We start from the raw sequence: 18303 nt of genomic DNA, 5'->3' as shown, positions 1-18303 counted from the left end.
GAGAAAGGTTCCACATAAATGCCTTCTATTCTTTCAGAATGTTTACAAAAAGATTAACCAATCAATCAATCAATTAATTAATTAATCCTGAGATCCCTTTATTGTAAGACTGACAAACAGTACATTTTGGAAAGTAAATGGAACGTTTCCCCACCTCTGGGAGTCCTAGAAGTAGAAAGGCTCTTTTGAACCATCATTCTCTAGTTAGATTCAAGACAGTCTCCTTTCCCAGAAAATAAAACATGCTAAAAACGTTATCAGGGCACAGATTGTAACTGCTATGCTTCCCAACCTGTCTTTCAACTTAATATAATACACAACTTAAAACTCTAGCGTGCTAGAGTCTCTTTAGTTCTTTATAAGGAGTAGTTGTAACTTGATTAATGACTTGCTCATAGTCATCTAGTTACCAAGTGGCTGAAGTCATGTGCTAAGCCCCTTGGTCCACTGTCTCAAAGTACAGACCTCTTTCCCCTACACCATGCTGGCTCTCCAAATAAATACATACATACATACATATATATATATATATATATATATCTTTCGATATATAATTTAATTTATACCCTTTGAAATGGGGGGAAAAAACCCAAACACCTAACTGGACAGCAGCCTTTCCATATTCCCATTTGTTTCCAAATGCAAAATGTGTAAATTTATCAGGAAAGTGACTTCTAAATGTATATGATTAATTGGCTTTTTTAGAAATGGACTACAAGACATTTTTTTGCCAGGTTTTTCTTGAATTTAAATCGACCCAAGACAAATGAATACTAGAAAGCATAATATAGTGTAAAGAACTCTGGATTGGAGCCAGAAGACCAGGGTTCCAATCCTGCTTTCCCTAGATGTTACTGAGTAACCTTGAGCAAATCACTACTGTTCTTTGACGTGTAACTCTAAAATGAGGAAATCTTTGAGCTCCAATGTCCCTTTAAGAGCTGAACAAAATGGACTTATTTAAAACTTTGCCTTCATTAACCTCTCAAATGATATATAATAATGGTTATCTATGGAGTATAGCTTGCCAAAACTATTGTCAGAAATAGTGTGTATTTTTTTAACTATAAGAAGCTCCCTCCTTTATTGATTTTCTAGGAAGATTACAAAGTGGATTTTAGCATCAACTTTTTGGCATAACCAATCAGGTTCCTATTCTTTGCCTATGATTCTATAACTCATTCAATGGAAAGGTATTAACTTTATTCGAAAGGCAAAAACACCTTTTGTATCATGAAATCTTTTAAAATTTAATTCCCGAAAACCACCTATATAAATATCAGCAAACTGTACCCACATCTATGTCTATGTAAAGAAATCAAATTTAAAATCCAGTTGATATAAAATTGTATTTCACTGGAATATTCTTTCACGGTTAAAAGGAGTCACCAAGAACATCCGCACTGTCATAGTTTTCCTGATTAGGTTAGTCACTCAGCTCTCCTGGCTCTGGAAGTCTGCATACAGCTGATCAGTTACAGCTGTTAATTGCAGGGGGGGGGGGGGACATGGGGGGGGGGGGAGAGGGGGAGAGGACGACATCTGCTTTTTGCTTAGTTAGTTAATGGTTCACTTCCAGGTCCTAAAAGGATCGTAGCCTTCCTCCAAAGACAATGTCGGACCCCATCTCTGTCTGCCTTCTTCTACACAGCCTGTCTTGTTCTGGTTTGTCACTCCCCATACAATGCAAATCTGAGTGAACTCACATCTGTCACTGATCGACCCAATTCGTGAGCAATCTTTTCCCATCGACCTGGGGTCCCCCCTGGGAACTTAACCATACTTCTTGTCAGCTGGCTGAGGTCCTCTTCTGTCCATTCAGGTGCCTGTAAAACATTAAAAAAAAAGAATAATGGGAAATTGGAAAAATTGCTTGCCAAAATGTTTCCACAAGAATGTTAATAAATCACCCGCCACAATGCTTTTTTGCAAAAGGCGCTACATTTTTAATAGGGTTCTAAGAGCTTATGAGGGTTTCCCATTTTAGGAATTAGATGTGGAATAAAAATGGGATGTGGCTCTCCGTTTAAGAACTAGAGTGCAAAAGAAACAACCATTTATTAGTTTTTCAATGGGGGCACATAAGAAAGATCGCTTTTCTCCCCAAAGGAAGGAAAATTTCATTTTTAAAGAGAGGCAGGAATTACTCATTTGTAATCCTTGTGGATCAGTGGTGTTTGGGAAGCCTTCTGTATGCTTATGAAAGGGTATACATAACTTCTAGTACTCACGTATGGAAACCTGTGGGATGAGAGCTGGAAGGTGGGAAAATGAAGGAGAAGCAGAGAAGGAAGGTTTTGGACTTTGAGAGGCAGCATAAGGTAGAGGAAAGAGAGTTAGGCACGGGGAGCTGTCACTGCGCTCAAGGAACACAGTTCCTGTCCACATGGAACCTAGAAACTCGTGGGCTAGGAAGAGTTGACGAACCCCAAGTTTTAGGTTTCTAGATTCCATGTTGACATTCCTCTAAGCCTTAGTTTCCTTATCTGTAAAGTGGGGGTAAGGCTACACTTACTACCTGCCCCACTTAAGAGCCAGTAACTAACAGCCAGTAGTAAGTAGGGAGGGTTTTATCATCCTGTCCTGCTACCACAACTGCTGAGAGCCTCCCACATATTCATCTGTAGAGTCTACTACAGACACCCAGAAATTCGATGTCAGGAAAAGGTTGCCCATGGGGAAAGCCAAGATCGAAGTCCATTGGTAAGTGTGAACCCACCACAGAGATATATATGAGTTATTATTATTAGCTTAAAAGTTTTCTATTCAAAGAAAGCAAAGACCACTTAAAGGTATAAATTAAGCGCGGTTTACTGTGTGCTGTTACAAATCAGAAGAGAGGCGGAGAACATGTCTGAAAAGTGATGCATTTTGGTTGGTCTGGCACTAAAGTACCGTCCGCATTCTGAAGGAATGATTGATCGAGTCAGTCCCAACCAGCCAGTGGTTCATCATAATGGGCTGCCATTTGGGATACTTGGAGAGGCCAGGGTCCGGGCTAGGATTGCACTCCTGAACACACAAAGGTTGCACTTTACTTTGGGGCACACAATGGCTTTCAAAATCCGAAATCCAGCATTAGCTATCTCCAGAAAACCAGAAAATAAGTAGATCCCCCAAATTAAAAAACGGCATTAAAAGCCCAACAAATTCTAAACATTTTCCCTCTCGCTATCCACAGCTAAGACAGAACCTGACCCACTCAAGAGACAATCAGAAGCGAATAGCTAATCATTCCAGGACAAAAATGGACCCTGTCTGGCTTCGCTGAATTATTCTCCGGAGGCATCAGCCATTCCCACATTATAAAAAAAGGAATAAATAAACCCAGCAACAGTTGTAAGTAGAGAGAAGATGCAAAACTAACCTTTTTCCTCTTTAATTTTTATTTTTAAAGAAGCCTTTGAGACAAATACATCTTCTAATCACCATTTCCGATAATGAACAGGCATATATTAAGCAGTCTGCATTACAGATCCAGGAGCAGAGCAGAACAACAGTCAGAGGTGAGTGACCCCAGGGACCATCTCCACAGCTACAGCAAAGCTTCTCCCTGACACTAATCCTCCCTGTCATTCTCCTACTGTGCTCTAACCACACTGACATCCGCCTGCCGCACTGCGAGCTTAACGGCCCTTCCTGACTTTTTACTGTCTCCCCCAATCAATGGTTCAAGCGTGCTCTTTTCACCATGTCCAAATGGCAGCTTCACTCATAATCAACGTGCTCTGCCCCAGTAAAAGGGCTTTCCGAAAGGCTCTCCCATTTGCATTCATTTGCAAAGCAAACTACTTTTATTCACTTTGTTCTGCTATCAAGAATGTTCCCTGAAGCAGATAAATTGGCATAAATACAACCTGCCACTTAAGAGTCAGTAAATAATAGCCAATAGTAGGGAGGATTTTATCAATCATTCTATTTTGTCTCCACTAAATGCTGAAAGCCTCAAACATATTCATCTGCAGAGTCCACTACAAAACACCCAGAAATTCAGTGGGGAGAGCCCAGGGAAGTCCCCAGCTAGGTGGGACTTGGCCGCAGCTGGAACTTCTTTGCTATTTAGAGACAACCAGAAATAGAAATCTTCCCCCACCAGAAGACCTTAAAATGCACTCTGATATTTTAAGCTCTACGCAGAGGGGAAAACGGGTCTGGTGAAGCACTTCTAGGACAGTAAAGCCAGTGAAGACCAAGCGAAGCCAAGGGTGGCTCCGTCCCGTTCTCAAGGTCCACGCTTGCATCATTAGGAAACAGATGCCTTAATAAACTTCCTCTGAGAAACACAAAGGGGTTAAGTTTCAAATTGAATTTAAATGTAAAAGCTTGCTGTACAAAATCATACGTGAATACCAGGAGGTTGAAGCTGCATATAGATGTACATTAATACAGTGTTCGAACCACATAAATATGGTGTATCAAAGCAATTTCACACAAAATCAAATCATCATATTTCTGCATGAAATATAACAAATGCATAATAAACATTTTAGGAGCAACAAAATTGTCTAAAACGTCAAGAGTGTAAAACATTACTTCATATAGGAAAACAATTCTTTAATTCACGCTTTCTTTCAGATTAGATTTCCAAATAAGCGGCACATTAACAGTGAGCATTAAAAATGAATCTAATTTTAGTTCCTCATTTGTAGTATCTAGCTCTGACAATACAGCAGCACCATATCTTTCTGGAAAAAAAAATTAATACAAATTGCCTAATCTAAATTTTACCGAACGTCTGTAAAAATCTTAGCTGCTCCTCATAACTGTGACACCGATACCCTGAAAACCACCCAATGTTATGGCTATCAATCGTCTTGGTTTCACGGTTTTCAGTCATGGTAACTATTACTAAATATTTAAAAATAAAATAAAAACAGACCCCTAAGAACGGACCTGAAAATCGGAAGGGAAGAATGCCCTTTCAGCAATCCATTGTTATCTGCCATGGCTGTAAGGCTCTTGGTGGAATCTGTAATTCCTCAGCAATCCTAAATTGTGTCTTTAGACGCCACAGAGCCTCCTGTGATCTGGCTCCTCCAGCAGCCAGGAGGGTGGCCATGGTGTGAATGCATTCTCCCTGTTCTAATCTGGAGCCAACTGTAGCGGGAGAGTCAAACGAATGCATAAGCATACTGCTTTGTCACTTAAACCATGTGTGTCCAATATTCCTGAAACGCTGGGCCAAAAATTCATCTCTACAGTAAAGTAATGGAAGATACCACATGGGGTGGGGACAGCTGTTGTGACTCCACAAGCATGCAGACTGTGCAGCAGAGAAGCCCGCTCGGGAGGAAATCTCCATATTGAATACAAAATGGTACAAGTAGACAGTTTTCAAATTATTCAGTATTTTAATATAGTAATACAAAAATAGACGCCTAGAAGAAAGAACAGATAGGAGAATTTAAATTACACGTCCAAAAAACACCCACTTAGAAAGAATTTTTGCTATAAAACTTGCCTTGTTTGAAATTTTTCTACCTTTCAATGGAAAGATCTTTAACTCTTTTGGGAAGGAAAATGCCGTACTTTTTAGATAATTGATTTCTTGTTTCACACTTTTTAAAGCTCGTGAAATGTTGGCCACAATGTATGAGATTACTCTTCCCCTCTTACTTCTGTAATAGCCTTTGCTTCTAGAAAAGCAAATGCTGAGTTCAAGGAAAGTAAAAAGGCAGGAATAGGTAATGTTACATATTTTATTGCTGAATCCTCACACTTTAATATCAAAAGGCACATTCCTTTAAAAGGGAAGGAGTACCCTAAAAGCAACTGAAAAATACCGTCATTAAAACATTATGCCCAATCCCCCCCAAATTACTCATGTCCAACAAGAAATTTTTGTAGAATCAGGAATTTGTCTTATAGCATTAAACTGTTTTATTAAAAGGATTCAGCTCAATTCAAAAGGCACATTGTATCCTCAGATAGCCCCGATACATGTTTATGCTAAAGTTACATGTTGTACAAATATCACTAAATTTAAAAATTACTTACCTATAATGATCCACCCAACATACCTAACTTCATAAGTGATATACCTAATACTCGGCTAGTCTTCAAGTTTATATTGAGTAAACTTTTTAATTTTGAAATGTATATCTGCTTTTAAAAATACATTCTCCTGCTAATAACCACACACAAATTCTCAGTCCATCCAGCCTTAATAAATATTCAAGTAGAACAATGGAATATAAATGTAAATTCCATTTCTTCTAAGCCTTAGATACAAAAGGACTAACTTTCATCTTGAAAGTAAAGGTTATAACTTTATTTCAAATTACTGTAATAAGATATCAAGTTTAACACTGGAATCTACCTGAAACCCACAAGTACCCCAAAGAGTATTTAGTGGCTTTGTGGAAGGAAATTAATTTTATCAATAAAAAATGGCACTGAGGAAGAACCTTCTTTCTCAGTTCTTCCTGCCTAGAAGCAATAGCTAAGCATCCTTATAGGAATAGGGTGCCATAAGGCTGTCCTCATTTCACTTGCTACCATTGGTATTTGTTTTTCTTTCTCTTTTTCCTATTGTACCGATTTCTAGCTATCAATGAAAGAGTATTTATTAGGTGCTGTGAGGGATGAGAAAATAGCATATAATGTAATATCTGCTTACTGTCTAGTTAGAAAGACAAAATGAGCTCATGTGGAACATTCAGAAGCCTTAAGCTTTTCTGCAATGACTATAATGCTGCATTAGTAAATAAGCATTTAGTAAACTCCTACTATGCACCAGGCACTATTCTAGTCCCTTGGAAAACAAAAAAGGCAAAAGATGGTCCCTGGCTTTAAGGAGCACTTACTCTAATGGGGAGACAACAAGCAAACAAATAAGCATAAACAATCTATATACACTATAAATGGAAAATCTTTAATAATGAGAAGGCACTAGAATGAAGAGGGATTGCAAAAGGCTTCGATTTTAGTTGGACCCTGAAAGAAGCCAGGAGGAGATGGAGGGGAAGAGGGAGAACATTCTAAAGAGCCAGAGAAAATGCCTAGAGCTGGGAGACGGAGCATCTTGTTTGTGGAAGGGGCAGGTGGCCAGGGTCAGTGGACTGAAGAGTATGTTGGGAGGGCACAAGGAGTAAGAAGACTGGATAGGTAAGGGTGGGCTAGGTGAAGAAGGGTTTTGAAAACCAAAGAGAGGATTCTGAATCAACAAGGAGTCACTAGAGTTTATTGAATGACATGATGGGACCTGCAATTGAGAAAAGGAGGATGGAATGGGGTGAGGAGAGATATGGCAGGAAAGTCAACCAGGATGCTATTGGAGTGTTTGCAAACCTGGTATTGACAAGCCTTGGAAACAGATTGGATATGGGGGAGTGAGGAATTAAGGGCAATATCTAGTGTATGAGCTTTGGGGGATAGTGTTGCCTGTGATTGTAAAAGAGAAATTTGGAAGGGGAGGATTTGGGGAGAAGATAACGAGTTCAATTTTGAATGTGTTGAATTTAAGATGTTACTGGACTGAAGATCCAAGTTTGAGATGCCTGAAAGGCAGTTAAATGCAAGATTGGAGGAGGAAGAGATCACCGTAGGTTAAGGTCATTTTATGAAGAGCTGTGGCTTGACCTAGGCTTTGGATATGCTGATTTGTTCAGTGTCTTTCAACCTTCTTTTGGAAAAAAGTTACTTATGATACATAGGAATGAGTCTTCTAAGTTATCTATAAGACTTTGACCTCTTTCATTTCTCAAAAGTTGAGCCATAGAGGCTGAACCAATATATTTTTTGTCCATCCCTTCCTGTAACTACCTTTGCATTGGAATCAACAAAGCAAAGTATGTTTTTATTTGGTTTGTTGGATCTTGTGAAAGGCTTCAAATAATTTTTCTACCTTTTCATTCTTTCCAATAGATGTTCATGTGTGTGTGTGTGTGTGTGTGTGTGTGTGTGTGTGTGTGTGTGTGTGTGTGTGTGTATATATATATATATGTAAAAATAATTTTCTGTGTGGTCTTTTTTTGTGTATTATATCACCAAACACTTAAAGATAAGATAAGTACATGAAATTGTATTCCTCATTACATTTGGATATATAATGAAATCAACTGTACCAACTCTTTTATTAACCACTGCAAGATGAAACCATGAAGTGTCCTTCCATTTAGTTGTGACTTGGTTTGTTTTCTGGTTTTCTTTATTATGAAAATGACAGTTTTAGCATAAGTTTAGTTCTTCCAAAAACATTTCACCCAAAAGACCAATTTACTGATCCTTGAACAAAGATTTTACATTTAAAATAACTAGAGTGGTGTTTATATTCTAAAATATCTTTATGATTCCTCATTACTACAGAAATTGGTTTTATTTGTTGACATGACTAAAAGATGCATCACTGAATGGTAAGTCTAAGAGGTGAAGTTTCTCTGCAGTTAACTAAGGCTGGTCCTTGGACAGAAGATGTAAGCTGTGTGAAGAACCCTCCTTAAAGTGTTTCCTGCATAGCAGAATCTTCCCAAATTTACACTCTCCTAGTAGAATCTTGGTTAGAATTGTATAGAGAGCAAACAGGAAGAGCAAAAAGAAGTAAAACTACCATAAAACTTAAAAGAAAATTTTAAACCACACAAAACAATGATGCAACTTAAAAGGAGTTTTAACACAATAAATAGATTCAAAGAGTAGAGGACAAAAGAACAAAAACACCACAAAAAATGGAAAAGCTACCAACAATAACATTAGAAAGAAAACTTATTTTTCTGAAGACCCAAACACACATATAATAAATGCATTGAAGTAATATAAGGAAGAAAATCAACTACATTTGAGATAAAATAAAGGAACTAAATAAAAGTAAAAAACTGTAGGCCAAAATGGTGGAATAATTTTAAAATTTTTGAAACATCTGTGGAAAACTTAAATAAATGGATAGACCTGATGAAAACCAATTCTTTCTTTTTTTTTTTTAGCTGATAGGATAGCAAAAGGAATGGAAGAAATAAGAAGAAACTCAGAAATTTTGACTGGTAAAAGATTTGGAAGCAATCAGAAAGTGATGGAACTGGAGGAAATAAGAAGTAATAATTCACTAGCTCTTTACATTTTACCACATGCTTTATGTATGTCATCTGACTGATCCTCAAAAGAGCACTTACCCAGTAGGTGCTATTATTATTATCCCCTGGATTGGGGGAAACAATGTGGAAATAGAAGAGAAAACAATGAATCCACCCAAAGGGATCTCATCGTTGGGCATTCTGGTTGGCAGAGAGGGGGGAGGTCAGAAGGGTCTCAGGTCAGGGGTGGCTCCTGAAGTTGGAAGAATTCCAAGTATTCTAGTGAGTAGAGGGCAGGAGAGAGTGTATTCCGGCGGGGGGATGATCTGTGCACAGGAATGAGATGGGAATACATAGAATAAATACTGTGTATGAGAAAGAGTGAATAGGCTAGTTTGTGGGGAGTGAAGAGAGCCACATGTCAGGTAGGCTGGATTCAGACTGTGAAGGGCACTTCATACCAAGCAGAGAAGTTACTATTTTATCCTCAAGGCAATAGGGAGCCACAGGAGCTTTCTTAGCAGGGTCTGACATGGATGTAGAGAATTAAGAGGGCTTTCAAAAATTAAGAAGATAATTTAGTTATATAATTATGACCCAAAGCGAAGGGCTACTATGAGGGACAGCACTTTCTAAAATCTGAATCTGATATATTTCTATATATTCCTCATGTTTTCCATTGCCTGAGACCACATTATCTTAACATTCAATAGTTTTTCATTGATAAGCATTTTTGTGTGTGGAGTATGAAAGAATTTTTTTTGTTCCATCATGCCTATTTCTTTTCTTTTTAAAAACATTTTAATGAACATTTATTTTTAAGAGTTTTTTGTTCCTTTTTTTTTTTAATTGCAGGGGTGGAAAGGAGAGAACATACATTTTTGTTGGCTGAAAAATAAAAAATTTCTAAAAAAATAAAGTTTCTCATTTACTGTGTTAGATTTTGGGAAGCCAGAACTAGTTTATCAGATGTATGCGAATTAATTTTGAAAAAGTTACTGGATTCCTTGAGAAAGCCATGGCTCCTTCTCTCAAGTAGCTTATACAAAGTAAATCATTTAAGCAAATCAGTCATAAGCCCCTGTCCATAAAGAATTTGTAATATGAACAGACATACATGAATGAAAGAATTAGAGAACAAGCACCTTGGAATAAAGAGCTAAATGATGCAGTTAAGACAATCAGAAGACAGTAATAAAGTGTTAATTGTACTGCATAGACAGTAAATGTAAAAGTCATCAGAAAAGGAGATGCTAAGGGTTAACAAGGAAGGCAACTTGCTGGGGGATTTAGAAAGCTTTTAAAAATTGTTTTTCTTCCCCTCTCATTCTTGGTTATTTTCCGAGTTGAAAAGTAAAGGAAAAAGAGTAAGGAGCCAGGCGGGGAGGAGGATCCCAAAGGTGACAGTGAAAATGATTCATTGTTCACATTCTATTGGCTCCTGTATGCTTGTGGGAAGATCATCCCCCATCCTCGATAGCTCTGGAATTTGTGCGGTCACTTCCAAGTTTAAGGAGAGTTTGAAAGAGTATCCCGTAGGGCCTAACAAGAACCATGGATGACTTGCTCTTTACTTGGATGGCTTTACTAATTTCTCGACCAACTCATCTAGACTGTGAGGCAGAGAGGAAAAAACGTGAATTAAATTTTGGTTATCCTTTTGGTTGGGTCTTCCTGTCTTTTAGCCTTTTCCCACTCCATTTCCTCCTTCATTCAGCTGTCCAATTGATCTTCCCAGAACACAGATCTGGCCAATCAATTTGATCAACTCCAATGGCTTCCTATTTCCTCCAGGATCAAATATAAAATCCTCTCCTTGGACCCATCACAACGTGGACCCCTCCTCCCTCTCCGGTCTTCTTACTCCTTTCTCTCTGACTCTTTGATAGAGCGACACTCAAGATCTTCGTCTCCTGACCCGAAGCATTTTCTCCGGCTCCTTCCCATGCCTGGAAAGTCCCCTGCCTCCTGCCGGCCCTCCTTAAAGTCTCAGCTCTTCTCTGAGAAGGCCTTCTCTCCCCACTTAATGCTCAGTATGGTGTCGGGCACACTGCCGCTGTCCAGTCATTCAGTCCTGTCCAACTCTGTGACCCCACGGACCACTCTGTCCACGACATTTCCTAAGCAAAGATACTGGAAGTTTGCCATTCTCCAGCGGATCAGGCAAACAGATGTAGAGTGATTTGTCCAGGGTCCGACAGCTAGAAAGCGTCTAAAGCCACAGCTGAACTCGAGTCTTCCTGACGCCCTGAGCCACACTTCACAAACGCATGTTGTCTGACAATGAAAGACAAGAGATGAAGTTTCTAGTGATAGAAAAGTTGTAGACAGAGTGTTAAAAGCCACGAAGCAGAACTATTGTTGCTATTATTACAAATAGTATATCTGGTCCTAGTGGATCATTTATTTTAAATATTTGGGGGTTATACTTTCATTAGTCTGATGCTTATTACAAACATGCTGAAGTTTCCCCCATTCACGCTTTGCAGGTGTCCTGCAACCCAAACAGCCACTGCACCCTTTCCTGCTGACCAAATTTGTTTCTATAAGGAGACAAAAGAGGTTGCATCTATCTACCCAAAGCAGGTGCTAAAGAATCCTTGTTGAACCTTCTTTTATGTTGTTTAATTAAACCACCTTCAAATCTCTCATTTTCAATGAATCTGAACTAAGAGGATCCTGGCCCAAATCAGGCCCTCTTCTAACATGGGAAACTAAGGAATGTATAGTTAGAAAATCTTGAACCCCTAAAACTACATTACCCAGAATGCTTTTCCCTTTGTGCACATTTGCATGGTCACATTCTTTTTTATAAGTTCTGTAGCTCCTCCCTCTTTCTCTCTTCTCTCAGGACAGGGCTGGGGTTAGGTAGTTCTTTTTCTTTAGTTATTATTAATAAAACTTGTAAAATATAATACTTAAGACATTGAATATCAATTTTAATCATTATAAGAGATTCAGGAAATGTCCTGGGGAGGAGGAACTCAGAACCCTTTGGGGTGCCTTTGGGTCACTCGGATCCTTTTTGGATATTAAGACATATCTAGGGTATATCTTAGTGCTGGGAATAACCTTGAAACGACGTGGCTCTGGAGGTTTCTCTGACCCAGGCAAGATTCAGTTCTGAGCAGAACTCTGAGCTGGTGCCAGACTGGATGGAACTATTCCAGAACCCTCTGATTCTGTACTTCAAACCCTAGGACTGACCCACAACGGCATCGGTTGCCCAGCTTACTTGCTAGGCTATATCAGCAGTCTGAGTTGACAGAGGGTAAAGTATTTAAGAAAAAAGGAAAATGAAAGAATAAATATTAGCAAAGGAATTAAGAAAAGAAAGAATAAGGGTACTGCCAAAAAGCTAAATTAATCCAGGCCACCAGTTGTTCTTCATATAACCAACTAAGCCTTCTGAAATGTGTCACACCAGTTTATATTATGCCATTAGTTTACACAGAGGAGACAAAAAATAATTTAGAACAGTGGTAGGCAGAGGTGGGGAGCCTCAAGCAAAGGGAGAACCAGAACCTGATGGAGTAATTCAGCTAAAAAAAAGATGACCCAATTTATTTACTAGACAGTCTTAAAAATGAATCTATCAGGCAAGCCTTCAAGCAGAATACTAAACCTAGGAATACCCAGACCAACTTGTAATTTTAAATTTGTCACTGACCAAAACAATCTGAGTCATGTAAAAGAAAACTTGGGTGATTTTTCTTCACATGGCTTTGTCTATTTTTAATGGAAAGATGATTATGAAATGAATGACGAATTATACAAAACAAAATAAAAAAGAGTAATTTATTGAAACTGAACCAGAATGAAATCATATTCCCCCGGGTGCTGACCATTATGTATAGAGAAACTCGATAGTATAGTCTAACTTAAGGATATTCATTTTCCCACTACTACCTTGAACAAGAATTTAGTATCTGTCTCTAATTGGAGGCTTATAAGTTGGGAATAGTATATTACAATTCATAATGTATAGCTTAACAGTGAATATAAACATCATAATTGATGAGAATGAGATCAGACATAAATGTGACCTATTTTAACTGATAGAAGGTATTATTAATTAATAACCCATATTTGTTCTTTCACTGATTACTTGAGAATGAGTTAACCATTTACCTGGTTAAAGACAACTCTGGCTCCAGCCTATCGTAATAACTCAATATAAGAGGACGTGACTTGGTATTAACCCTCCTGGGAGGTTCCTCTGTTTTTCAGCAGAATGTTATTTTGGTCTCTGTTCTTAGGGGGTTTAACCAAAGGAGAAACTGAATGGGCTAGTTTATTTTTCTTTATTTTTTTCTTTATTTTCTTTTTTACAGACTTGTCTGAATGCTTGATAGAATTTGCTAATAAATCCAGTTGGTTCTGGACTTTTGTTTTATTTTATTTTTTGGAGGGTCAGGTTTGGCTTCCCCAACTTCTTCCTTTGATTTGGAGGCAGGAGACTTGGGTTTGAATCTTGATTCCAACACCTAGCTGTGTAGGTAGCCATACGCCAACCTCTCTGAACCTCAAAGATTTCATTTGTGAAAATGAGGTACTTCCATGGTCCTCTCCTCAATTCTGACTCCAAAGTTTCACGGTCAGAGGGGAGACCTTGAGTTCCCCCAAGGGATGCCAGCGCAGCCCAAGCACCAAGAGGTCCTATCGAGGACTCATCAGAATGGTCTTAGGTATGCCTGTAGTTGGATGATAGATAAGCTTGGGGAAGGAACGTAACCAGGGTAGCTGTAGATGGCGGAATGTTTTGGCTTCAAAGACTCTTTACTAGATTATGGAGGAGGTCATCATCTGTACCACAGATAGGAATAATCACATTAATGAAATTAAGAGTTCTTGAGTCATTACTTCCTTACATTCTTACGTCATAGTCTTACTTGAACTACTCATAGTCACATATTTGCTGTGATGAGAGCTTTTGATAAACCTTAAAACACTATTACATAAATTTGAGTTTGCTTACAATATTAAAGGCAAAGTATAGATTATTTTAATTCAAGGATAATTCAGAAAATGTTAATAATAGAGAGTTTAAAGGAAAACGATGGTGGAATGCATTTAAAAATAGCCTTTCCTAGCCTTCTTTTTTCTTTTTAAAGTAAAATATTGTCTCAAACAACAGATATCAGCACTTCTTTGGAAATACTTAGAATACTTCCGGTTGAGATTTTTTTAAATAAAAAATTTGAGAATTCTATTTAACAAAAAAGAATGAGTCAGATTTCTGACAAAAGTACCAAATGAGTGACCTTTATATAGAAAAGAAATAAAAATCTTAGGTTCTCCCTAAGACAAAGATTTGAATTATTTATACTAAATTTAATGATAACTTTATATATGATATGTGAAAACGTAGAAACTATATCTTTCTCAGAGTAAGCCTGGTGAATTGGTGGAAATAAAGATAGAATTTACTATTCTTTATTTTAATAGTAATAGGGAGATTTAGCTAAACTAAAGTGAATACTAGGTCTGTCTATCTAAACTTTATTTCAACTATAAAATAATTATTAATTTTAATTTCACTTCATTCAACTAATTAGGTTTTAAAATTTTCTTTTCAAAATAAGCCTTTTTCAGATCTATAATCCACTGCTCATGCCAGGTGTATCAGGTTTCTTTAACATTCATAGTCTGATTTCCTTTATTGGCATAAATGAAGGCCTGAGTTTAGTTTTTCTTCAGTGTATCTAAATAGATAAAATGACCACCTGCCATTATTCTCTTTTTTTCTTAAATTTCCTTAGAAGAATGTGGTAGATAACAAATTCTTCTCTGTTATTTTTAATTAGGCAAGCCTTTTAAGTCAGGCAGCTGAAATGCATTTTAGTTGTCAAACACTAATTACCACAAATGTAAGAAATAGTTTCTACCTCTTGTTAAATCTATTGAGCATACTTCCCTTTTCCTATCATCAGGGTTCACAAATGATGTATGCAATCTCCATTTTGTGAAGTCATTTGACATACAATATGCTGAAGAAAGGAGGTTCTCTTTCATATACTTTCCAGGTCAGGAGGTGAAATAAGTGGCATTATAATGGCAGTCTATGCAGAACCAATTTGACTACAATTTTCTTTAAGAAAATTGGACAGTTTAAAGGGATTATTATATAAGCATTAATTGCCGTACATGTTGGGCTTGTTGTTACAAAAAGAAAGAAGGATGACATTTATTTTCCTAAAAAAAATCATCTTTAGAAAAATAATATGGGCACATATATAAATGCTACCACTCTGTGCCAAAAGGTTAAGTGAAAATGCAACATGCAAATCTGTCAATTTGCATTATAGAATTAAACCAGAAAATTAAGAATCTAGGCTGGATCTCTGATATTAAATATCATTAATCTTCATTTAAGACTAACTTGAATAATCTGATCTCCTGTTATTTCCTTACAACAACCAAAAATTGTCTCCACTATACTTCATTTGCCAGAGTGTGTTGGATCACAATTAGTATTCTTGATTAGGCTTGTGGGGAAATGAAACATAATAACATTAGAACAAAGTAAAAGAATCCAAATTTCTAACATTATTATCTGTAGGTCCTGCTCTAGCAAAAAATCAAATAGAATTTGTCTCTAATTTAGAGGTAATGCTCATTCTATTCTTCATGTGTAATAGGAATCTATGCCATCCAAAACGTAGTGGGTCAGTAACATGCATCGAAATGGACCATAGCCATAGGCATTACATCAAGCATTATTTTACAGACCTTTCTGGACAAAAACAAGCAGCGGCTGGGCACGTACCTCCATCTGGTGGGCAGAGATCACTAAGAGCCTGTAACGCCCATGAGGTGCAAGGCACCGGGGATGCTAAGATGGAAGATGATAGAAGACCTCTCCTTGAGGAGCTTTAGAAAAACCTAGTAGGAGGCACCAGATGTATATAGTCACATATGATGCAAGTTAGAATTTGATTAGGCACCTCACAGAGATGAAATCGAGCTGTTAGAGAGGTCACTTCTAGCTGGAATGATCCAGAAAGGGTTTTTGGAAGATGAAGACACTGACCTGAACCATACAGAGAGAATAAAGACTTCGATAGACAGAGACACGGGAGCATGTGTAAACTCACAGAGGCAGAAGAGACCTATGCATTAGGAAGATTAGACACATTACAGGGGTGAGCACTTTGAATTTAATTTAGGTGTATTCATTATCCAAGGCTGAGCAAGTAAAAAGAATATAACATCTGTGAAAACATGAAAGATACCTATTAACTGGATTTCTAACAACTGGAGTGGATAACACCCCATCATGAGGGTCCTTTATAATAATGACAACAAGTTCAGATCAGTGGGATTACAGCAGTATAAATGAGCATGCTCTGAAAATAATCCACTGCTACACAATGTCAGGGAGTAAGTGGTCCTGGATGGAGAGGCAGAAGCCCGAGGTTAATCCTTGCATCTAAGGTTCTGGCTGCCCTTCCCCAGTTCCATGGTGAGCCATCCATGGTCTTCACCCCTGCAGGTGAGTCTGGAAGGGGAAGTCCACTTCTCGTAAGGTGCTCTGGGGGGAGTCACCTCATGCTGGAGTGACCACTTGACAGCCTCAGCCCTTTTTGAAATCTCAGTTCAGACAGACCGACAGATACCTCATTGACTGCATGAAGCTACAGGAGAACTATTGACTTGTTCTGCCATCTTGAGAAAGGCTGGTTGAATTGAATGGATTTGCATGGGTTTGGTTTCCTTTTATTGAGGAAAGGATTAGGATCCTTGTCATCAGGTTGGGTGGGAATGAATTTAGAAATATAAAACTTACATCTCTCTCTGAAATAAATAAGGGATATAATAGCAAAATGAGAAAACTAAAACTGGGGCTCTAAGGAATGGGAGATTGCATTTTATACAGTGATTTATATAGTCACAATGGATCATATTTTCTTGTATATCTCTGTAATGGACTTGATTAGACAATGTTTCAAGAATGAAATCAAAGGAATGAATGAATGAAGCCTTTATTAAACTCTTACAATTTACAAAGCACTGTGCTACTATCTGGGTTAAAAATGGCCTTTGATCTCAAGGGTCTGAAGGGAGATGGTGGTTTGACTGCCTGACTGCTCCCTGTCTAGTCCTCAGGGTCCCTGTTCCTTTAGCTTGCCTGGCTTGCCCACCCTCTGAGAGATTGGCAGGCGATGGGCATGGCTGGCCTTCCCTTCATCAGATTTGCTTTTGGAAATGATGGCCAGAAGGGCTCGGCTAGAAGCAGCAATGGCGACCTCGGATGGGGATGGTGCCACCATTCCAAGGACTCTTGTGCCTCCCCTCTCTCCCTAAGAGCACCCATTGCCTGTCCTGTGAGGGGTGCTTGGTCAGCAGGGCATGGGAATGATTAGATCCTTTTCCCCAGGGCTGTTCTCCCAGGATGATGGCTGTGAAGGTGGTCTGGAAACAGGAGAGGGAGTTTGAGGTGTGTATACTGACATCATACATGCAAATACTACACACATAGACATATATTCACACATGTATACAGTGATGTGTACATATGTAATTATGGATATATGTATGTGTACATCCACATAGAGATATATCAATAGCTCAGACATATATGTATAACGCACAAATTTAGATGGCATATATGAAATATATACTCATATAGTATTTGTGTAGATACCTATAAATATTAATGTGTATTATGTTTACATATTCACATAAAATCTAAACTTGCACACTTGAAATCACTTAAAATAATTTTCTGTCAAAACCAGTTAACAATCCATGAACTGCCTTGGTCGAGGAAGCAGGTGATTTCATTAGTCAAATATTCTGGTTAGTAGAAACTTGTTATATATTCTATACATGAATTTCCAATTTTCAAATAAATAAAATAAAAATATTCTTATAATTAAATCTATATTAAACAATAACAATAAAACAACATATTTAAACAGCATTTCAAAGGTTAATAAAATGCCTTCCTCATAAAATCCCTTTAAAAGTAGGTTGTATAAGTATTATCTCCAATTCATAGTTTAGAAAACTGAGACCGAATCATGACTGGGGAGTATTAGCATGATTTAATACCAGGTTTCTCACCTTCAAATCCAGGGCTATTTCTAACCTATTCTACTGCTTCTGAACAGAACTCAATCTTTTTAAAAAATGATTCAGAAGCCATGTGATATTCTTGTAATACAAACAACATGGATTGTTGAACTTGAGAGATGCCAGTTAAAAAGAAAGATTGAAAGCTCACAAAACATCAGACAAATCTAGCTTTTATTGAATTGTGACTTTAAGCAAATCACTTAAACTTCAGGGA

General features: G+C 37.8%; 1 protein-coding gene across 2 annotated transcripts in view; it reads right to left on the bottom strand.

Moving 5' to 3' along the window:
• The window catches only part of DNAJC1 (DnaJ heat shock protein family (Hsp40) member C1), a 259166-nt gene that overhangs the window by 35999 nt on the left and 204864 nt on the right, over nt 1–18303 (bottom strand). For both annotated transcript variants that reach the window (XM_001376748.4, XM_007504882.3), the window contains one exon: nt 1707–1826. In XM_001376748.4, coding sequence (XP_001376785.2) covers nt 1707–1826 — 120 coding nt within the window. The remainder of the gene's footprint in view (nt 1–1706; nt 1827–18303) is intronic.

Source organism: Monodelphis domestica, chromosome 5 (genome assembly GCF_027887165.1).
Source record: "Monodelphis domestica isolate mMonDom1 chromosome 5, mMonDom1.pri, whole genome shotgun sequence".
In the NCBI taxonomy this organism is placed as follows: Eukaryota; Metazoa; Chordata; class Mammalia; order Didelphimorphia; family Didelphidae; genus Monodelphis; species Monodelphis domestica.
This window is presented reverse-complemented; position numbering and strand designations above follow the sequence as displayed.